Source organism: Sturnus vulgaris, chromosome 6 (assembly GCF_052056855.1).
Source record: "Sturnus vulgaris isolate bStuVul1 chromosome 6, bStuVul1.hap1, whole genome shotgun sequence".
NCBI lineage: Eukaryota > Metazoa > Chordata > Aves > Passeriformes > Sturnidae > Sturnus > Sturnus vulgaris.
Window position 1 is genome coordinate 43,011,371 of NC_142248.1, and position 23,193 is coordinate 43,034,563.

The 23,193-nt window shown below is 46.6% G+C and overlaps 2 protein-coding genes across 2 annotated transcripts in view; one reads left to right on the top strand and one right to left on the bottom strand.

Moving 5' to 3' along the window:
• MNAT1 (MNAT1 component of CDK activating kinase) overlaps positions 1–7,088 on the bottom strand; it is a 115,073-nt gene extending 107,985 nt beyond the window's left edge. Inside the window, exon 1 of the mRNA XM_014871381.2 lies at positions 6,942–7,088. Within this exon, the coding sequence (XP_014726867.1) occupies positions 6,942–7,030 (89 nt within the window). The 5' untranslated portion in view covers positions 7,031–7,088. The remainder of the gene's footprint in view (positions 1–6,941) is intronic.
• A 1,102-nt stretch (positions 7,089–8,190) lies between these two features.
• On the top strand, positions 8,191–19,296 carry SIX4 (SIX homeobox 4). The gene is made up of 3 exons (XM_014871382.2): positions 8,191–9,073; positions 10,416–11,104; positions 13,454–19,296. The coding sequence occupies exons 1-3, from the start codon at positions 8,238–8,240 to the stop codon at positions 14,248–14,250; spliced, it is 2,322 nt and encodes a 773-aa protein (XP_014726868.1). The 5' UTR covers positions 8,191–8,237; the 3' UTR covers positions 14,251–19,296.
• The last annotated feature ends 3,897 nt before the right edge of the window (positions 19,297–23,193 follow it).

Sequence of the window (23,193 nt, forward strand, 5' to 3'; positions counted from 1 at the left end):
AGCCACTTCAACGTGCCAGTTCTGTACAAACAGCATTAACTGACCAAAAATGCTCATTTTCTGCCAGGTTAGCAAACTAGATCAGCTCCTGCAAGGGTCTGTAAGTACCAAAGCCTGGTGGCTCTTTTCCTTGTGCCTGCTCTGCTGCCTGTTCACACATCTTGAATCCACACTTCCATGGCTGAACCAGCACACTCATACGTGTTTGTGCTCCAAAGCCCACACACCACTTTTTCTGGCCTAAAAATCAAATATATCACAGCCAACCTTTATGTTTACCAATGACAGCCCTGAATCATTGTCCTTGTAAATCTTGCATTCAAGGTATTTTCTTTAGAAAAAAAAGCTTGCCAAATAAAATTCAAATGCATATTTAAGCTCCCCTAATTCCCACATGCTCAAATTAAAAGTTACAGGTCTGACAGATCTTCACTGCCTACCTCTACTTTAGACTTCCTCACTCAAACTCACTTGGCTGAAAAATAGTTTTATGTTATTTTCCACAGTCTCCAGGGCTTCCCCCCATCCCAGAAGAAAGGCATTTTCTTGAACCACACTGCAGAGAAGAATGCAGCATGAAGCCAAGCCATCCTTTCACTTGGAAGGGGTTTAAACAAGAAGATTCCAAACTGTTTTCCAACAAGTCCAGCCCCACGCACTGGCACGAGACCCCATTCCCCTGAATTCACCAGGGATGTTCCTACTTCTACCTCCCAGGGAATTTGACAGCCATAAAACTCCAAAAGCTTCTGACATTAAAATAAATATGCAAATAATGAAACCTCTGTTTCTTCATCTTTGCATGCATTAACACTGCAATTAGAGCTCTCCAAGGATCCACTTCCCCCCTAATGAATCCCTGGAAACACCCTAACAGGGTGCAGGGCAGATTAGAGAATCCCCACAACACAACTTGGTGAATTGATGTCTCCCCTGAGCAACACAAAGCTGGGCCTAGAGACAGTAAGCTTTTTTACACTGCCTTCATTTTGAAGCCTTATTAAAAAATTAAATGAGAAATAACTACATCTCCCTCTGGGAACAGGAGAAAAAAACCCTACATTTTAGTAAGGAGACCATAGACCTTCCCATAAGTCTCTTAAAGACAAGAAAAAGATCAGAAAAGCTTATAATAGATCAAGTTCATCAACTACCATCTAAGTCTGTAGCAGTACACAAGCAAACCCAAAACCACCAAACTGGCAGCTGCTGAAATTGAGCTTCCCAGTTTTCTGTGGAGGCTGCTCTGGTCCCTGAGCCCTTGTCTCCCAGAGATGCTCAGCTTGGAAAAGACACTTTGCTGAGACAGCACAACAGCTGGCATGACACTGGGGAAGAAAAGGAGTCTCTTTGTTTTTTCTGGTCTGCAGACACTCACATTTCCTCTCTCTACAAGTCTGGATGCCTCACAGGTAGCTGGAGCACAAGAACTGACTCTTAATAAGAGCTTTACACACTAGTTTCCTTCCTCCTCCCTATAAAAGGCAGAGGGATAACAAAGGTGAAGCAGCAGTCCCAATTAACTACCTTTTTTACCCAACATTTTTGTGTCTCCTGTTGGAGACCATATGGTCCAAGTTTACAGCCAAGAATAAATCTCTCTACCCACTCCTGTTTGCAGTAACAACCTTAACGTTCTTTTAATGCAGGTTTGGGTGGATGCATTTCCTTTCCTCTTTATGTAAGTAAATCAGTGGGACATGCTTAACCTGCCTCCTAAAACTCAACACAGGCCATGAAATCCAAGCAGGCAGAGTAAAAGATAATTCATGGTCTCAAGTGAAGCCAGGTGGATTACAACTCCATTGGCAAGCACGCACCCAGCATCTGCATGCTTAGAAAAGACTCTAGGAATTGTCTAAAAAACCAAAAACTGTCATGCATGCACAACGGATTTTGAATATAATTCTTGAGTGAACTTCGAAAAGAAAGCAAAGCCATCAGTGCACCTTAGAAACTAATGTATTACAGGACTTTAATCAAGCATTGCTCCATAATTAGACACACTTTTCCCTGCACAAAAGTTTTTGTAAAGCCAAGTATCTGATGCCTTGAACCTCTGTTATACTTAAGAAAATAAACTTTAAAAGCCATTCATTATTCTTGAACTAAGCATTTCCTTACTAAGTCCCATCCTAGAACAACTTTTAACTGCTAATTTATCATCCTCCCTCCCAGTGACAGGGAAGATTTATAGTGGAAAAGGCTTATTTAACATTACTGTGATGCCAAAAACACATGGTGTTACACTTTTGGCGATATTGGTCAAGAAGCAATAACCAAGGGAAACAAACTACTAAGAAATAAACCCCAAAACACCCATTCCCACAATTGTAAGGCTTGGCAAGATTCTACTGGAATAAACTGCAGTGGAATCCCAACATGAAAGGTGTTTATAAAAGACCAAATGTCTGATTTCATCCTCTTGCAGCCACCTGCCTATCCCTTATCTCCACTGCAGCACTGCTGTGCTTATCAGCACTCAGATCCCACCCTGCCACGAGCACATTCCAGAGTTCCACTGCCCATGGGAGAACTGACCATGCCAAACGTGCAGCATTAAGAGAAAGCCACTGTGAGTTTTCTAACATGGGGTCAAGCCACTGATATGGCCAAAATCCAGAACCAATGTGATGGCAGGGTCAAGGGCACAGTAAGCAAAGAGATGGGAGGCCAGCACAGGGACTTTCACACATAACATCTACCTCAGATGAGATTTAAATTAATGAAGTGAGGAAGAGGAGAAGAGTGAACAGCCAAACCTCCAAAGCACAGAATTTCATAGCAAGAACTTTCACTGCAGCCATCTGTCAAAAAGAAAGAAAAAACAGGACATCTGTTGCCCAACAAGTTCTCTTACAGTCTGAGATGTGTTTTTTATATAAAAAGTGAGAAGGAAAATAAAATAGAGGAATACAAACCATGCTAAAAGGAATGGCTCTTCTAATTTATTTCTAATCAGAGAGCAAGAACCACCTAAGAAAACGAAAATGGAAACAACCTGGCTGAGAGGCCATAAGAAGACAACTCTCATAGTTCTTCAGAAGGGAAAACAGAGTCACAAAATTAATAAAATGAAGTCATGGTAAAACCACAAGCTCTCTGAAACCCAGGTGAAACAAAGATCTGAAGCTTACTGACAAATCATCTCAGCTAAGTAAAGGCTCTTCAATATTTTAAAATTCAAGGTATTTTGCACAAGCACAAATCACATCACTGGAGGTCACTTCATTAAGTGAACAGCACAGGTGACAGAATAGGAAAGGTCAGGGCTTTAGGAAAGAAACTACCAGGAGACCGCACTGAAGGTAAAATGAGAATATTCCTTCAGAACGCCTGCAATGCAAGAAAGCACAGCTGAAGCAGGAGCGCATTAACCCACTATTCAATGAGAAGGAAAATCTCTAACAGATGATGCCAAAGCACTTGGGGCATTTTCTGCATCAATCTCCACTCAGTAAGATGGATTAGCTGGCTAATGTAACTCATAGCACAGCAGAAGGAGTAGGAGCCCAGGCTAGAACTGGGAAATGCATTACAGCAACTGCTCCAAAGCTCCCAAGCCAGCAAAGCCACAGCTCTGAATTTTCCATGCAGATTTATCGGCACACTTCAAACAAAAAGCACCATAAAGGCAATGTGCTTCTGCAGACAGCTTAATGAGCTTCCATAAACCCATGGACGTGTAGTCCATAAACCTGTGGACTATATCCAGGGGTTACAGCATTAGGAGTACTTCAAGGTTTTCAAATCTGGTAGATGTAATCTTTACCCTTTGAAAACTGACAAAAGCAGTTTTGGATCATCTCTGCATTAAGTTCCAACACCCTAAAGAAAGACTAAAGCACCTGCCTCCGAAGAGTAGGAAACAAGTACCCAGGAAAACACAGACCAGAGTCAGGCTTACCATCAGATACTGGGAAGATGCCAAAAAAATCTGAGAAAAAGCCTATCTTCTGCATATTTCAGATAACAGAACAGATGAGATTCAACACACAATTTCTTAGGAACAAATCGTAGCAAAGGAATAGAATTCCTTCCAATGACACAATAACAACGTAAGTAGTGAAACAGCAACTACAGGCAATATAGTTTTGGTTTAACTAGACTTTTGACACTCTTAAACTGACAGTCATATAATCTAAAGAAAAGCGGAACACACTGAAGGACTCGAGGTGATTAGAAACCCACACCCAGTGATAAGCTATCATTATTTCACTCAGAGAGAAAATTGGTAGCAAGCCCATTCACATGGCTCTAATCTTTTCACATTCTCCATGTTACAAAAAGTAACCAGGGGAAGAGGGTTATTTAGCCATGAGCTTACTGCAGGCAAGTTCACATTTTGCATCGCCTCACTTGGCTTTCTTGTGGTCACAAGCAATAATTTCCAATATCTCCCAGACATTTCGTCCACAAAATACACATTGGAAAATATCAGGAAGGTAATAGAGAATAATCCCAGTTTCAAAAACTGGAATCTGAGACCCTCCAACCAAAAGTTACTTGAAGCAAGTGCAAAAGTCATCAGAAGTAAAAAGTTGTTTAACAGAGCAAAAAGATAATAATAATCATCTGCACAACATAACATGGAAAGCAAGCTTGAATTCTGTTCTGCCCACAGATTATGCTGAGTGGTAAAGTGCTAAAGAATCTGGGGTTTACGCTTTGTTTATGTATGTTTATAAATCAAACATATCACTGCAAAAAAAAAAATATATCAAGATTCATCATCCTTCCTGGGTGGAACACCATGTCCAGCTCCAATAAAATGCAAACCAAGCGGAAAAAGCCTAATAAAACCCAGTGAGAATAGTCCCCAAGTGTAACAACGACAAAAAAAATAAAAATCACTGAAGAGAGGAGACTGAAACAATGGGATTTCTTCAGAGTGAAAAACACCAAAGAGAAAGCCCTCAAAATATTCCAGACATTTCTACAAAAGAGAAGTAATAAAGAGTTCACAAGTGTATAAAATTCACAGTGGAGTTCTTAAATGCTTCAATTATAGCAAATAAATTTAGATTGGAAATTAGGAGTAGCACTTTCAATGGTAAGAACTGCAAAATATCAAAATAGATTGCCTAAGGATAAATCTCCATCAGAAACTTATGTTAGCTCATTTGCTTCGGGAGCTAATTAAACATTCCTGCCTTGTGACTGAATTATGGTGAATTTATGAGAACAAGTGTCAATTACCTCCCTTCATTTACAGGTGGGTCATCTGAGCTTCTAGATGAGTTACTTTGGAAATTTATTAACCATTACTAAGAAACAACTTCCAGCACGAAGGCCTTGTAACATTATGGAAGCAATAATAGATACACAACCCTGAGGGAGCTCTTGGAAGGAAAACCCAGAGGAGAAGTGGCACACTTGAACCACATCGAGATGGAGAGTCCTTAGACACAACAAAAACAAACCCAGAGATCCTACTCTGCAACAGAGATGCAAACAAGAGCTGAGGGAAGCAGAGGCAGCCCTTGTGCAGAAACAAGAAGCAAGACAAGAAAATTAGTCCCAAACACGATGTCAGCAACTGCACCCAGTAAAACAGAAAACAGCATTAACTGTCTCAAGCAAAACTCAGCTACAAAAACAACCCCAAAACAACGGAGAAGCAGCAAAGGAAAGCAAACTGAGACATGCTGTCCTCTGCTGGAAGCGGGTCTGGAGAAGCCTGAAAGCACATCAGGACCACTTCGATCAAGTCCTTTGATCTTTGGTGAAGGCAAGATCGAGGCATCACTTTACACCCGCACACTTTACCTAAACAAGGCTGCTGCCTTTTGGACTCCAGCACCGCTGTCACCAAAGGGACACTCTTGAGGCCACCTCTCCTACACCACCACACCTTCCTGGCAACAGCAGTGCTTGCAGAGAACAGGAGCATGGAACAAAATGAAAAGCAACACTTTTTTCCTAAAACAATAAGATAAATCCTTTCTTGTAATTGACTTCTTTCATCTTGTTCACTTACAACAATGTACCAAGGCAAGCAAAAGCTCTTAAGCTGCATCCTTTCAATGTAATTCACAGGTAGTTTAAAAATATACACATCATAGGAAAGATGACACGACAAAAATAAAAAAATATAGAAAGGGCTGCTACTGCAGTACTGGACTTCTACGGTGTACATCCAGAAAGAATTTAGAGTACAGCCTTTTAAACTTTCACACTAACTAAGGACGGTCCCCAGATCTGAATGAGTTCAGGCTATTTGTAACTTAAATCAGCAAGACTATCTGTGACTAAAATCAGCAAGGCCAGCCCTGGGTACTATCTAAGAGTTTAGTTTTGGGAGAAAAGGGAAAAAAGGTAATCACTGTTCTTGGGGGGAGAAAAATAAAACAAAAAAAGAAAAAACCACGATGATAACACTACCATCAGCACAGGTTCGCAAGAGGATTTTCCAACATTTAAACCAGCACCAAACCTTCAGCAAAGCACGCTTCACTCAGCAAAATTAATACATTAAAAGAATACATCAAACGCCTTTTTTTGTTTACTATCCGAGCACAGTTTTAAACAGGAATGTTTAACTCCACAGGAAATGTATTTTTCCCTGCGTTTCCCGCTTCGCACCCCGATGCGTCGCAGCCTCTCGGGACAGAAGCGTGTCCCGAACTGACGCCGTGTCCCGTGGGTCCCTCCCCGCTTCCCCCCGGGAATTTCACTGCGGAGAAGGCACCGGGGGCAGCGCGTCAAACCCACACCGGACCAGCCCGGGCTGACACGGACCTTCCGGGGGAGGAAACGGCGGCACAAGCGGCCCAGAGCCGCCTCGTAAACGCCGCTCGGGTCTGGCGGAGTCGGTGTCGCCTCCATCCCCGCACCGGAGAGGGGAGCGACCCCTTCCCCAGGCCCCGCCGCACGGTGCCCCGCAGAGCAGCCGGGGCTCCGGACCGCGCCCGCTCCCCCAGGGGCCCGGCGCCACTCACAGCGTGTGCCCGCAGACGTTCACCATCAGCTTCAGGGAGGGGTTGCGGTACTTGGTGGTCTTGCACCGCGGGCAGCCCAGGTCGTCCATGGCCGCCTCTCGCTCCCCTCCCTCCTCCCGCCGCGCCTTCCGCCTTCCGGTGCCGCCGCCAAACGGCCCCGCCGTCGCCCAGCGCCGCCCCGCGCGTTCCGCACGCGTCCCGGTCCCGGCCCCGACACCGCCCGCCCGAGCGAGAATGAGCCCGGGCGGCAGCGCCTGCCCGGCGGCGGGGCTGGGGCTGTCCGGGTCCCGGAGCTCCGGTTGTAACAGGGGGAGACGGCGGACACTTGTCCATGACTAACCAACAGGAACCACAGAAGCGATTACTTCGGGAAAGACCACCGTGTCAACCGGACCATGGCACTAAGTGCCACGTCCAGTCTACCCTTAAACGCCTCCAGGGATAGTAACTCCACGGCCCCCCCTGCACAGCCCATTCCAATGTTTAATCACGCTTTCTTCGGAGAAATTCTTCCTAACGTCCAACCTAAACCTTCACCGGCGCAGCTTAAGGCTCTGTCCTCTCATCCTGTCGCTGGTATCCCGGGAGCAGAGCCCGACCTCCACCTGGCTAACAGCCTCCTTTCAGTGATAAAGCCACCCCTGAGTCTCCTTTTCTCCAGGCGAAACACCCTCAGCTCCCTCAACCGCTCCCCACAGGACTTGTGCTCCAGACCCTTTCCCAGCTCCGCTACCCTTCTCTGGACCCGCTCCAGCACTTCAATGACTTTCTTGAAGTGAGGGGCCCAGAAGTGGACACAGAAAAATTCCCTCAGCCTCAGTAACGACAGCACCGGGAGCGTTTTAACCCTTCCCCTTCCAGGGAAAGCCGCAGGTGACGGAGCCGCCGCTTCCCGGGGGCTCCAGGTGGAGATGGGGTGGGGGGGAGCGCAGAGAGGAGCGCCGCCGCTTGATTGACGGTTGCCATGGAGACATCATAGCCCCGCCCACCCAGCGCGGCACAGCCAATGGGCGGGCGCGGCCGGGCCAGCGGTGGGCGGGGCCACATAGTCTTGCGGCGGGTGCGGGAGTCGCGGCGGGGGGAGCGGCGGAGCGCGGCCGGGATACAGCAGCGATCCCGGATGGTCACTGCGGGGCCGGGGGAAACCTGATCGGCTAGAGCAGGAGGAGGAGAAGAGAGATAGGAAGGGGGGAGAGGAGGAGAAGGGAACGCGGGGGGGGGGGGAGGGAGGAAAGAAAAAAAGACCCCACAAGAAAAAAAAAAAGAAAAAAAAAAAAAAGGAAAGCAAACCGAAACATGTCTTCTGCCTCCCCTGCCACGGACGACATCGTGATCGCGGTAGAGATCAAGGAGGAAAATGTGATGGAAATGCTCTCCGAAGCCCCTGACGGGCCCGCGCCGCCGCCCCCTCCCGCCGCTGCCCCGTTCCCCATGGAGCATGCAGGCTCCGCCGCCGCCGGCGAGGAGGGAGCCGCGGAACAGGTACTGCTCCATACGGAACTCCTGGCCAGGAATCACCACGCTGCCTCCTCTCCCTCCTCTTCATCTTCTTCTTCCTCCTCATCCTCCTCCTCGCAGACCCCCCTGGCTTTCTCCCCGGACCACGTCGCCTGCGTGTGCGAGGCGCTGCAGCAAGGTGGGAACCTGGACCGCCTGGCCAGGTTCCTGTGGTCTTTGCCCCCGAGCGATCTGCTACGTGGCAACGAGAGCCTGATGAAAGCCCGGGCGCTGGTGGCTTTTCACCAGGGCATCTACGCCGAGCTCTACAGCATCCTGGAAAGCCACAACTTCGACTCCTCCAACCACCCGCTGCTGCAGGAGCTCTGGTACAAGGCTCGCTATACCGAGGCGGAGCGAGCCCGGGGCAGACCCTTGGGGGCGGTGGACAAGTACAGGTTGCGGAGGAAATACCCCCTGCCCAGGACCATCTGGGACGGCGAGGAGACGGTCTACTGCTTCAAGGAGAAGTCCCGCAACGCGCTGAAGGAGCTCTACAAGCAGAACCGATACCCCTCGCCCGCCGAGAAGCGCAACCTGGCCAAGATCACCGGGCTGTCCCTCACCCAGGTCAGCAACTGGTTCAAGAACCGCAGGCAGCGGGACCGCAACCCTTCCGAGACCCAGTCCAAAAGGTGAGGGAAAACTTTTCCTCCCCGCCCCCTCTCCCGCCTGCCTTTCCCTCTCCCGGCTCTTTCTTCCCTTGCAAACATGGCGCTTACCTTCGGTGCGCCTCGTCCTCCCCTCCTTCCTCCTCCCCGCTCCCTCGTTCCCAACACACCCACCCGGCCCGGGTGTGCGAGGCGGCGCGGGGAAACTTCCCGGACCCGCCGCCCCGCGCTCCCGGGGAGCTCCCGGCACGGGGGAGCCGCGGGGCGGACTCCCGGGAAGGGACGGGACCGGGGGTGTTTGTTCCCCCCGCTCCTTGTTTTTATTCAATTGTCGCGCCTGACAGAGTTAATCATTGACGGCCGGAGGACGCGCGGGGTCCCGGCGCTCTCTCTGTTTTGAAACCTGACTCGGGAGCGGGCCGGGCTCGGGTTTCAGCGGGGGAGCGGGGCCGGTTCCCGGGGCTCCCGGCCGCGCCGCGGGGCGGGAGAGCGGCCCCGGCCCCGCTCCGCCCGCGCCTCGGACTCGGCTCCCCCCGCCCCGCGGCGGGGGCGCGGGCAGGTGGAGGTGACCTCCCCGCTCCCGCCCCCCGCCTTCCTCCGGGAAGGGACGGGAAGGGGGGAGAAAGAGGGGGGAGGAAGGGAGCGGGGAGAGAAGGAGGGAAAGCGGCCGGCGGAGGGGGCCCCAAGGCATTTCTCAACCAAGGGCGCGATTGTGCCGCCGCGGCCCCTCTCCGCGGGACACATCAAAGGGCGAGGGGGGAGGGAGGGGAGAGCGACCGAAAAATGCAGCCGAGGGCGGACCAGTCAGCGAAAAATCCCGGCGCAGCCCCGGGCGGAGGCACAAAGGCCGCCCCCCATCCCTCCGTCCCTCCCCCCGGCTGCCGGGCACGGCCGGAGCTGCCTCCGCCGGCTCCGGGGGCAGCGCGGGCCGGGGTCTCCCCCTTCCCCCGGGCCGGGGGCGGCAGGCTGAGCCCGGAGGGTCCGGCGGCACTTCCCGGCCTTGCCTCATATCCCAGCGCTTTGCCAAATGGCCGCGGCCGGTCTCACACGTGTGGACACCCCGGGCCGGCGCAGAGGGGCCCCAGGCAGCCCCCTTCGGTCGCCGGGGAGGAGGAATTTATTTACAACTCCATAACCCAGTCTGTAAAGTTTCTCCTTTGGCGAGTGTTTGGTTTGATGTGTTCTATTCTAAGAAACCTCCTCCCCTGACTTGAATATTCGTTTAAAGTAGCTTGTAAAGGTAAAACACAGAAAAAAATGGTTCGTGGAAACTCTAATACTTGTGTTAAAGCAAGAAGTCCCCCTTGGTGCAGAGATCCTGGTACGCTGTGGTAATGCAATGTCATCTCTCCATCTTTTCCCATAGCGAGTCAGATGGCAACCCTAGCACAGAAGATGAATCCAGTAAGGGGAGGGAGGATTTATCTCCCCATCCACTCTCCAGCTCATCCGACGGCGTTACCAGCCTCAGCCTTCCTGGCCACATGGAGCCTGTCTACATGCAGCAGCTTGGGAACACTAAAATAGCCTTGAGCTCGTCCGGTGTCTTGTTGAATGGGAACCTCATGCCTGCCAGTACCTCTCCTGTCTTCCTCAATGGTAGCTCGTTTCTTCAGGGACCCAACAGTGTCATACTCAATGGACTCAGCGTGGGCACTTCGCAGACTGTTACCTTAAATTCACCCAAAGCTGCGTCGAGTGTTGTGAGCAACGGGGTGTCCATCACTGACATATTGTCATCATCATCATCAGAAGATGTTAAAGACTTCAAACTCCTTCAGGCTTCGGTCCCCAATGCCACAGCAGCCTTCAGCTCTAGCAACATCCCAGTCACTTTCCCAGGATTGATACCGAGCTCAGAGGTGAAAAGGGAAGGCGTAGAAACTGCTGCTTCCCAGGATGGAGGCTCCGTAGTTACTTTTACTGCTCCTGTCCAAATAAACCAGTATGGCATTGTCCAGATCCCCAATTCAGGAACAAATGGCCAGCTGCTGAACGGAAGCATTGGTTTTTCTTCTCTGCAGCTGCCTCCAGTTTCTGTGGCAGCTTCACAAGGTAAAAGCTTTACCTCTTGCAGTAAGAGGTATGAGAAAAAGTTGGAATCAGGCACACGAGCATTTTAGAAGCTCAGCGATGGCCACACACAGAACATCAAATAATACTGTTTGCCTCCCTTTATAGTGGCTTATGCTTGTGGGAAGACTGTAAGGTGAGGCTGAGCTCCTCTGTTAAGAGCATGGAAGGAGGTCTGGTAATTTACACCCCTTTCATCTCATGCTGTTCACAGAAGTCTGTGATACGAGTTTTCACCAATATCTGTAAATTTTACATGTTTCAGTAATATTCCCCATTTGCCACTGAGTTCTTTTAATGAGAAGGTTCATAAAAATGAAAATTATGGCAGCTGGAAATTGTTACCGTTGTTGTTCTTGTGGTGGTTGTTTTGGTTTTTTGTTTTCTTAACGAAGGCCTTTCACAAAAATACATTTTGAATTACTGTAGACATAACAAGACCAAGCAGTTGCTAGTACATTTTCTGTTCCATAATTAAGAAAGATTAAACTTGAGGGAAACAATAGAAGTAAGCACTAGCTTATAGATATAAAATGTGAGGCTCTTTGGATAAAACTTCCCTCAGTCCAAGGGAAATATGTCATCACAGGTTCATGTGCCAAGTGTGCAGGCTCCTCCCTAAGTTTGCTTTAGAGTTGGTCTTAACATACCATAGTCTGAATCTTGCAGCTGGCCAGGAAGAATCCCAGGGAGCACAAACCTAGTTCTGGATTCCTTTTTTGAAGCAGGTCAGTTAAAAAGCACAGTTGAACATCTTGGGTACTCGTTGGCTACTTTATCTTTCATTATGAAAATTATTAAGCTGGAATGATTCTTTCTAGTTTCAGAAGCTGTGGATACAATAATGAAAGTCAAATTGTGCTCATGTGCTTCTTTGAATTTCATATATATAGGGTATGAATTATTCTTGCTGAAGCACAGGGAGGAACGCTGAAGCTGTGCAACCACACTTGAAATGGGTGCACAATTATAAGGTCCTAAAATGTGGCACTCACAGGCACTGAAAGTTATTGGCACACAGTTTAACCAAGATTAAAGAGAGAAGTCCTTTAGTCTGAATGCTACCTGTAATTACTAAAGCCACTTAATCCACATGCTCCAAGGCATAAACTAACAGCCAGCAAAGGTGAAAGTTCTGTCCTTTTAAGTATTGTGGGACTATTGTATTTGAAAGTCCTGAGATTCATAATAAGCTCTTACCATTTTTCCCATTTTTAAAAATACTGACTGCCCACTGGAGAGTGATCCACCATATCTTTGGTGCAGAAAAAAGTTCTGGTTTTCTTGGATGGATAGCTGGCTGCCTATTCCAAGTGAAGCATGCTGCAGGCTATTTCAAGTAAGCCAGTAAATAATACTGACAGGTAACTTCAAGTTACCTGGCCTAGTTTACCCATATGCATAACATCTGCCAAAAATTCGTCACTGATTAACTGAAATTAATAGGGAACTAAAATATTCCCCATGTGAGAAATTTATCTTCAGTGCTGTTCTAAAATACTCAGCTGTATCCAACTGTAGTCTCTTATAATTAAACTGCTTTTGAGAAAGAGAGGTGTTCCAAGTGGGACTCTGTCCCAAGAGCCAGTGTTTCTTATTTTAGGAATTACCATAATGACAGCTGACATGGCACATCTAGTGAAAAAACTTCAGGTCATCTCTGGCCACCTCTTCTTGATTTGGCTCACTACAACATCACACGAGCAGTGCCGTGGCTTTTAGCAAGGGCAGGCAGTGCTGGGTGACTTTTCACAGCATGGTGGATGTGCTAGGATTAGGATTTTAGAAAAACATGATAAAGCAAGGTGAAAGGGAATAGAGCTGAGTGCTTGAGGATTACCCAGTTAGACCAATAGAAGTTACTGGTTTTTCATGTTTTCTGTGCAGGTTGGCTCGGGCAGGTTGTGCCCAGCAGTAGTGAATTTCATGTGACGTGTCTCCAGTTCCCACACACAAGCTGTAGTCTGTCACTGAACTATCTTTAATAGCTTTTCATGCTTCTATTCTTAGATAGAAATTGAGTGGTGGCAACTAGTGAAGGCCAAAGCACATTCATTTTAGTCACATGGCTGAGGACTGTTTGCCCCTTAATGAGAGTCTGAAAGATACCTAATCTAATATACCAAAACCTTTTTTTAAAAACTTTCTGGAAGCAACTTCTATTAACAGCATTGATTTCTTTGCATCAACTTTTCTCTCACCTGCTACAAAAATTGCTTTTCAGTGTTGCATGAAATATTAGTGTACGTGTGTACTGCAAAGGTTAAAACCCCTGGACTGCATAACTCTGCCAGCTGTAATCTCTGTTTTCTTTTGCTTCCTTTTCCCTAGGTAACGTTTCAGTGAACCCCAGCACATCTGATGGAGGAACTTTTACAACTGAATCTTCGACATTGCAGCAAGGCAAGGTTTTCTTCAGCCCCCTTGCTCCGAGTGCAGTGGTTTATACAGTTCCCAATTCGGGCCAGGCAGTAGGATCTGTCAAGCAAGAAGGACTGGAAAGAAGCCTGGTGTTTTCTCAGTTGATGCCAGTCAGTCAGAACACACAACTGAACGTCAACATGTCTTCTGAAAATATATCCAGTGCAGGACTCCAGTCCCTGGCCTCCTCGTTAGTGAATGTAACGCCCTCACATAATTTTTCCCTCACACCACCAACTCTTTTAAATGCTGCAGAACTGAGCTCTGGTATCTCAGAGAGCCAGTCCATGTCTTCACCTGTGACCAGTACCTCTACGGTGATATCTATCAGCAACACTAACTATGCAACCCTTCAGAACTGTCCCCTCATCACCAGTCAGGATCTGTTGTCCATTTCCACAGCACAACCTGTGCTTGGAGAAATAGTTTCAACAAGTGGAGACCGTGTCAGCCAGCCCCCTGCACAAGTGCACCAGGATTTTGGCAGAGAGCACAGGTTGGTTCTGCAAGCTGTACCTGATGTCAAAGAGAATTTCTTACCTAATTCTGAGAGTAAGTCAACTGGCAATTTAATGATGCTGGATTCCAAATCTAAGTATGTTATGAGTAACATGGTTGACACGGTATGTGAAGAACTGGAAACGGACAAAAAAGAACTTGCCAAACTGCAGACAGTTCAGATGGATGAAGTTATGCAAGACTTGTAACTTCTTTCTTTTCTTGCTTTCTGTTTTAATAGATAAGTCTCCTGTTGAGGCCCTAACGAACACCTAGTGGGGTGTTTGTGGGTTTCTTTGTTTGGTGGGTTTTTTTCATTTAAAGAAACCAGAATAACATTTAAGTGGTCTGAATCAATGTACAGAGGAATCTCCGGCAATGGAATTAGGTTGCCACACTTGTTTTGCATGCAGTATTCTCTTTTAAGCAGATTAAAGGAGAAAGGAAATGGCCAGGGCAAGTACTGAGGAATGGGTAAAGGTTTGGCTACCAGATACTACCCTGAAAATTTAACCAGACTCTCCATAGTACAACATACTCTTAACAGTAAGTATACACTCCTAGCTTCAGAAGGAAAACAAAAATCTCACTCCAAAATGGTAGAAAAAGTGCAGTCATTTTTTTTCTGTTTACTTCCAGTCCATGGGCATTGAGAGATTTCTAAGGAACTCCAGACGATACCTCTCCGGCTACTTTTATGTTGTTTGAGGTTAAGAAACAAAACAAAATCATAATATTGTTACTGGTATGTTTGCATTTTTTCCAGCAGACTTGCATTCAAACCAAAAATCTCACATCAATCATATACAGGTTTCTAAATGCTACAGCTAGCATTTTGTCAGTGCAGCAGAAAAGGCATCATTTGAAACTCTTAATTATGCAATTCAGAAGCTTTCTATCCAGTATGAATGTAAATATTGTTTCAGTTCTTATAAAGGAGACTTTTTTTAATTAGTACAATGGATTTTATTTATGGTTTATGTTCCCTTTCACTTTAGACACAATGCATTGAAAAGGAAAACGTTTTCTGGCTGTTTAATTTATTTTATTGTTTGAGCAGGAAGTAAGCGTAGTTATTTCTGACAAGGTTTTACTTTTTTGTAGTTTTTTTCAAGCAATAGACTGTAAAAGTAAAATGTTAATCACACTGAAACTAGAAAATTAATTCCCAGTCTCACAAACCCAGGAGGTCACTGTTTCTACCCCCTCTGTCTTTGTGTTCAGGGGTTTTTTTTGTTTGTTTTGTTAGTAATTTGCGAATTAGTTGAACACTTTTGTGTATTTTTTACAGAATTCCACGTGCCTTTCTTCCTTGTGGCCTTATCTTTGTTACTAAAGCACAGTGGCAGGAGGAATAAAAACACTGATTTGCAAATATCCGTCCTCAGGGCCAAATCCTGATGCCTTACTTCTGCAAGTAGACCCGCTGACTTGGGTGCCCCTGCTTGCACGAGTAAGAATAGGTCTGAGAGTGTTTTGGGCTTGGTGGGTGACATTTCCTGGCAGTGCAGAGAGCCAAGGGTGGGTCCTGGTCCTTCTGCAGCACCTCAGCAGGACAGGAAGGGTCTGCAGAGGGACCACAGGGGAAGCTCTTGGCTCCAGCCTCAGGCAGATGAGCAGGAAAGGGTTGGATGTACTAGCCAAGGAAGGGAACCCCATGTTTGCACGGGCCCATTGGCCAAGCAGCCCGTGTGGTTTGGCCCCCCCATCCAGGAGTGCAGTTGAGTATTTATATAATATATCCTCCCAGGAAAAGCAGCCTGGGGGATGATGGTGAGAACTGCAGCAGCCATGGTCCACGCCTGGCTGGTGATGGGTGCCCACACCTTTCTCCCTGGGGACAGCAGAAGCAGGTGGGCTCTGGGCAGGTGGAACAGATCTTAACCTTTCCTCCAGAGGAATTTTTGTAGCAGGTGGAACAGATCTTAACCTTTCCTCCACAGGAGTTTTCATAGCATGGAAAAGCACATCCTTTAAGCTTTAAAATAATAATAAGAATTCAGATGTACAAAAATGATATGCTGTTAATCCTCGTGGGTTTGGTTTTGTTATATTTTATCATAATGTGAATTATATACAGTAACTAAAGCATGTGTTCATCCTCATCAGGGGCCTGGTCCGAAGCCTTTGGAAGGCAATGGGAAATGTTTTCATAAGCTTCTGTGGGCTCTGAATCAGGCTCAGGACAAAACAAGATCACTTGGACAAAGAAAAAATGGAAAGGAAAGATAATTGAGGTGGCATATCCCAGCGTGTTTGTCTTGGTTTTAACTGGTTCCATGGAAAGCTTTTGGGGAATGAAGGTTTTTCTGTGCGCCGTGAGCACGGCATCGGCATTCTCGTTGTAGTTTTGCACTATATTGCGTATTTTGCCAGGTTTTCTGTGGAACCTTGAGGCTGAGCTCTGTTGGTGAGCGCTGGATTCCACACTGTGAGCTCGAGTCTCCAGGGCTGCAGGGAAGGGGAAGGAGGAGTGTGCAAGGGGAGCACTGGCAGCTGTACGGAGTGGCTGGCGCTCCGCAGGCAGGAGCAGCCCATCAGCAGTTGGCTGTCCCCACGTGCTCCCAGGCAAAACAGGGTGTTTGAGGCAAGCTCTTTAAAGCAGAGATTATCACAAGCAGGACATGGAGCTGTATGTTCCCCTGGCACAACTTTCCCTGACGTTCCCAGGAGCTCCGCGTGAGCAGGGAATCGGATAGTCCAGAGTTCTCCTAACTGCTCTGCTTGTTTATCTGTTTGCTGGTCCCCAGTGTGAGCAATCTGTTTTCCACCTCTTCTTCACCCATGTAGCTAAGATGGTGATGACAGTAGCACTAGCTGTATATGCTTTGCATGAAATCATTCAGCCATTTGGAAAATTAGAAATACCCTGTATCGCTGTCGTTTTAATGGAGAATGTGTACTTGGCTCCGAAGGAGTTGATGGTGGATTAACATTTGGTCTGTGAGGCTCAGACTATATTTGGAGGCAAGCTAGAGAATATTTCAGAGCAGTTGTTGGTGTGGTCATCTCTCACAACTGAAGAGATTGTGGTGTTACAGCAGTACCTGTTACTTTATTTTTAATTTTTCCTTCTTTGTGTTCGTTGTGTTACTGAGGCTCTGAATTCCATGGCTTTGTGGCACAGTTGATGTGAAAAAACTGTGTATGTTGTTACAGTGGCACGTTTCTTGGAGTGTCTGGTACTTCTAATAGGAGACTTCTCACTCTTCAGTGGGAGTGGAGGATGTACATAAATCCAGTGTTTTGGGACAAAGTAAGATTATTCTAGTCTTCCAGATATCATGTAACTTCTTACTATCTTTTACTCTTTCTTTCTTGCTTCCTTTCTTTCTCCCATTGAAAAAAGTGTCATTCCCTCCAGATAACGTAGTTATAACCTCATGTTTTCTGCAGGTACATATGCACAATGTAAAGACTCATTGCACGGTACAGTGTGTTGAAAATAGAAATTTAAATAAGTAGTTTTTATTCCTTGCAAGGGTAAGTTTTTATTTTGTGGCCCTCAGGCAGGCAGGCTGACTGCTCTCAATAGACAGTACTCAAAGCCCCAAAAAGTGTCCAGGGCCAGATCTTTGGCTGCTGTAAATAAGGCATTGCTCCACTGGTTTCCAAACCAAGGATTTTTATGTGGTGTTTAGGGGATTTGGATGCTGGTCTCCCACACATGGGAAGGCATTGAGTGTCCAAGCCCCACAGACAGCCCTTATTATCACATTCTGTTGTTTAAATGGAAGGTATGTCTACCTGGCATTCCTTCTCTTCCCTCCCTCTCTGTTATGGATGAGAATAGAGGATCTTTTTGACTTCACATATATTTGTAACTTCGAAGACCACTGGAAATCTTACAGAAAACATTGCCAAATTCTACTGCTTTACTAGTCCCAGATTCAGCTTTGAAAAATATGCTTAAAGTTCAAGCAGATTCTTACAAAGCATGATGTTAAAAACCCCTCTCTTCTTTACTACTTTTCATTAAATCTGCCTCTCTTTCACCCAGAGTTTTGCAGAAAACCAGAAACACGTTGAATTGAATGCTCTGTGTGGACTATTTGCAGCATTATCCCTGTAGTCTTACCTGCAAGGACATTTCAGCAATGTAAATCACAGACATCTATTGGCCAGGTCCTCAGCTGGGCTGAACTAGCACGTTTCCATTGACTTTAATGTCCTTTCATGCCAGCTGGGAATATGGTCCTTTCATTTCACTCGTGTTAGGTCGGGGACGGATTTGGCCCAGTACACAGTGGCAGCACAAACCAGAGCACAAGGCTGACACTTGGCTAGAACCAAACAGTCACAGTCTATCGAAGCATATACCTCTTCCCATTTACTGCTTTCCCCTACCTGTGGATTCAGGAAGACTTATTCAGAAAGTGACTTCACCCAGAAGTGAGGCTGGAACTGTTGTTACTACTCTCAGTCTGAGACTGATGACAGTAATGGACAGGTTCTGACTTCAAATCCTGCAAAATCACCTCAGTAACAATTTTCAGTTAGATAAATCAGGGTGGAATTTGGCCCTGTGTGCACAGGAGCTTTTCATGTACCTTGATTTCCAGTGTCTGTGCACTTTTCTTAGCAAGGGCAGATGAACAAGAGGGTGCATCCCTCCAATATCATGTGAAATATGTGTGCAGGGCTCTGGGGACATGAACTGCCCAGTGCTTGTGCTCAAGAAGAATGTCAAATCATGAAAAAGAATAGTAATTTTATAATTCTGAAAACAAAAATAATGTGTTTTTTTAAAAGCAAGGATGCCTGAAGTCTTCCTGTATCTCCTAGCAGTTATCTTGAAGGATATTTTATACCTTAGTTGTTTGTTTCATATAATTTAAAACTTGCTTCTTAAATTTCTGAACTCAAGGAGGGGGTGAATCTTCAGGCTTTTGGGATTCACATTCAGAGGATGTTTGTTCTTTTGCTGCATGTACTGTTTGTCCAGAACTAACCAGTTATTTCTCCAATGTGGGTTTTATTGTGCCTTACAACAAATATTAAATTTAAGCGGAATGTACGCGTTAGAGGAGGGAATAATCAAGAAGACTTTACTGCACTGTTAGGTGATGCTGCCCCAGAGTGTATCATCAAACATATCTGTGCTTAATTACCCAACCAAAGAGATCTAAAGTATGTATGTTTGTTGTACTGTAATAGGGGTTTGTGCCTGGACAATTAAGTGTTTTATTTGTATTCTGAGATGATGTGAACTTATTTTTCTAAACACTATACTGAATAAACTTTATATTTATACACATCTTGTGTAAATATTTCTGTTTGGATGTCATGTGAGGGCTTTGAATTTTGAGTTGGTAAAGCAATCTGAAGTGGAAACTTGGCTTCTAATGACTCATCATGAAAGGTGATGGCAACTAGGAATGCCTGTGCTTGCCAGGGATTTGATCTAAACCCTATTTAAGCAAGAATAAGACTTTCTGTTGACTTGAGGGGGTTTTGTCAGAATTCTAAACTACTGAATTAAAAAACATAAATCTGATACTTAATATTGAACCTATTTGTGTCTCAAACCGAATTTATACCATAATTAGTTAGATGCTATTAAAATCTATTTCCACCTGCTAGTTAGGACTAGGCATATTTACTTGTGGTTCCCATGACATTGGCATGCTTTCTATGTCAGGGGCTTTTTTTTTGGGTAGGTGTACTCCTATTTGCTAAATTCCTATTTGTTGAAATTTTTCTTTAATATGTTTCACATAGTGTCAGACTTAGTTTTGGCAGCCTTTCGAGAACAGCTTGAAATGTATGTTCCCCTAATATTAAAGGATTTAAACACATTACCATATTACTTCAGATCTGTGTTCCAAGCACCAGGATTGCCTGGTTACGATTTTGATGCCAAAATGAACGACAGTGAATCCAAATAGACTAATCTGTGCAGGTGGAATAGTTTCCCTCAATGAAGCTACATATACATTGGAGATAATTAACAGCAGGAAATCACTCTTCCATCCCTTTAAACTGTGTTTAGGCTATAGGAAACAAGGTGAGGTCTGAGGTTTTTTTAATAGATACTGTTAAAAACATTAAATTCGTTATTTTCTTACTAAGACATTACCTTAGTGTTTTTCACATTCCTCCACCTTTCCCACTCATCCAGCTGCATCCCGTTCTCATCGCAGCTCGCTGGCAAAGCCCAGGAGTCACCTCCCAGCCCGGGGAGCATCTCCCCTCTCTGCTTGAGGCTGATCCGACTCTGCAGCTGCCAAAGTAAATCCAGTTACCCGGGAGCAGCCCTAAGGTAGAGCCAATTGCCTCCTTGCCCAGTTCCTGTTTCCTTCCCAGGAACTTGACTCAGTCCTGTTTGCGGTGCTTCTCTGGGCCGTGCCTTGGTTCTGCCTGGCTGGGATGGCATTTTCCTGCCCTGCAGGTACCGAATTCCAAATTGATCCCCGGGCAGCAGGAGCTGAGGATCTAAAGCCATCCTTCAACCTGGCTGGGATGGTATTATCCTGCCCAGCAGGTACCGAATCCCAAATTCGGGCAGCAGCTCGGTCCCAGCTTTGCTCGCAGCAGGAGCTGAGGATCTCAAGCCATTCTCCAGCCTGGCCGGGAGCAGCTTCTCTCGTTCCTGCAGACAAGGGAAGGAGCTGCAGGACCACCGCGGCTGGGCTGGCTCCAGCCAATCCCCCGGGAAAGGATTTCTGGCTGTGCAGCCCCCACGCTCTGGATGAAGTGCAGGGGTTTGAGAGCAAGCGAGAAGCGGAAGGTCTCAGCAGCGTATGCAAATGTCCAAATTCTCCCTGAGCAGCCACCCATGCGGTATGCAGGATGAATCATGTCCTAACGGAGCGCATTCCTGCTACTTTGGAGGGCTTCGCAGATGTGTTCCAGGTCACGCTGGGCGAGAAAACCACACACAGCCACGGTTCCTTCTTCTCTGGCAGCCTGTGCACAGATGGGGAAGGGGAGCAGCACCTTTGGAAGGGTGGGCAGCTGGCTCCCTGAGCCCCTGCCTTTCACACAGGAGGGAGGAAGGGGGGCTGCCAAGGCAGTAGCTGGGATGGAGCCGATAGGAGATGGATGGTTTCTCCTGATCTAGCGGGGAGACAAGCTGGGAAGGGAGGCAATGCTGGAAGACAGCACTTATCATCCTCTATATTTGTCTTGATTTTTCCCTGGTGCCAGATCAGAAGGGGATTTTGCTGCTCCAAGAGGCAGAAGTTGGGTCAGTAAAACAAGATTTTAATATGAATACTCACAGCTTGGAAGGCAGAGGTCTCCTTCCAGGCTGCATCCACTGTTGCGGTGATCTCTGCCTGCAGAAATATCTGGGCTGGAATCTTAGGCCGGTGTATGGATACCGATCACATTTTTAATATAAAAATACATTTTAGAAGGAAAACGATTCCCAGAAATAGGAATTCATCTGCCAAGCAACGTGCACATAACCGATTTCACACTTAGAGGTGCCAGAAAGTTCAGGAATGAGACCAACAATAAAAAACCAACACACGTGTGAGAAATCTACAGCATTAAAGCCAGATTCAATAAAAATAGCACCTAGTTTATATACTACAGAAGCTGGCACACGCCTGCAAAAGCTGAAGGAAAGAGATAAAATGTTCAGGAGTTGCATGCAGTCCAGAGGAACGGAGCAGCCCTGGAGCAGTGCTGATGGTTACTCAATAACTCATGGACGATATTCTCCTGTGTAAGTGCTTTAATTCTTCATCCTGCTACTTCTCGGGCAGAAAGACACCATTTGGAATACTTGAGGCTGATCAATAAGCTTTGTTGTGGCAGCCAAAGTGCTTTGTGATAGACCTTACGTTATGAAAGGACTCCCAGAATATTACACCACATCATTTTCTTTCCCAGTCTGCACGCTGGCAGGCAGCGAGTTCGGTGTTCGTGGTATCCCTTACACCGCCTGCAGCTGTAAATTCAGCCCCTCCCCTGAGGCCTTACAGTGCACAGAAACACAAGCAGGCTGGGAGGAGAGAGGAGGGGAGGGAGGTGATGTGATGTGATGTGCTCAGGGCCGTGCAGGCGGTGGGTGGCACAGGCAGGTTGCAAAGCCAGGTCTCTGACTCCCCCTGTTGCTTTGCCCACTGGCTCACTCCACCTCCTCGGGAGCCCAATCCAGCTCGGATATGACATCCCTTGACAGCAGCAGGAGGACTTGCTGCTGAAGCCAAAGCTGAACTTGCTTCTCTCATTTATTTATTGTGTTTAAACCACCTTCTCGTGCTGACCAACAGCACAGTTGATCACTAGACTGGCCCTGGACCAGCATCCCTGAGCCTCCAAGCACTCAGCCTCCAAAAAACTGTTCCTGCCTGGATCATTAGCTCAGGGTGATGCACATGCACGCCCTAGAGGACTCCAAAACCACCCACTTCCAGATCAAGGCAATCTGAGAAAAGTTTGACTCATCTCCCACCAATTCCATGGAGCTGAGGGGGATAAATGCTCAGGGGAATGAGGAAGGGTTAGTCCAGAGACTGAGCTGTGCATGCTCTTGCATGTCCTAAGTCAGTGGTTTCTTAAAAGAACACATTGAGAACAAATGACAGTTTAGATGTTACTCATGTCCTAGGGAGATGCTGGGGATTTTGCTATTTACTGCTGCTTAATCAAACCAAGGCAGGCCAGGGGATAGGAAGGCAGTTCAAAAAGGCAACACTCAATACCATCCCAAGCACATTTACAATCTTCAAAATGTTTCACATAGTGTCAGGCTTGGTTTTGGCAGCCTTTGACAAGAATACAAGTTGTCTGTATTTAAAAACATTATCTGTTGTGTTATATGCAGGCAGGTGGAAGTGAGCATTGACCAGATAGAGTAAAAAAAAAAAAAATCTTTATTTTGAGGTCCACTATGAAGTTGTGCAAGAGGTGCAGCCTCTCCACCCTCTTGCAGGCAACATTTATTAGAGCTCAGTCCCAAAACTCCACCACAGACAGGTTCAGATGAACTGCTGCTGATAAACTTATTGTCCCCTTGCTCAGAGCCGTGGCAGAAGAGCAGCAGAGGCAGCAGGAACTGACCATCCTGTCAGTGCTGTCCTTGGAGGAGAGGCAGACTAAAACAGTATCAGTAAGAGAGAGAGCTGCAAACCCTAGGGAAGTGATACCACCTGCATGTGGAAGGATTTAGGCACATCACACTCCTGTGTGGGGAGTCA

What these genes read in the sequence shown, in the direction of transcription:
- SIX4 (XM_014871382.2), top strand. Translation starts at nt 8,238, where the DNA reads ATGTCTTCTGCCTCCCCTGCCACGGACGACATCGTGATCGCGGTAGAG. An exon ending in TCCGAGACCCAGTCCAAAAG is followed by an intron (nt 9,074 to 10,415) that starts GTGAGGGAAAAC and finishes CTTTTCCCATAG; the next exon opens with CGAGTCAGATGGCAACCCTA. An exon ending in TTCTGTGGCAGCTTCACAAG is followed by an intron (nt 11,105 to 13,453) that starts GTAAAAGCTTTA and finishes CCTTTTCCCTAG; the next exon opens with GTAACGTTTCAGTGAACCCC.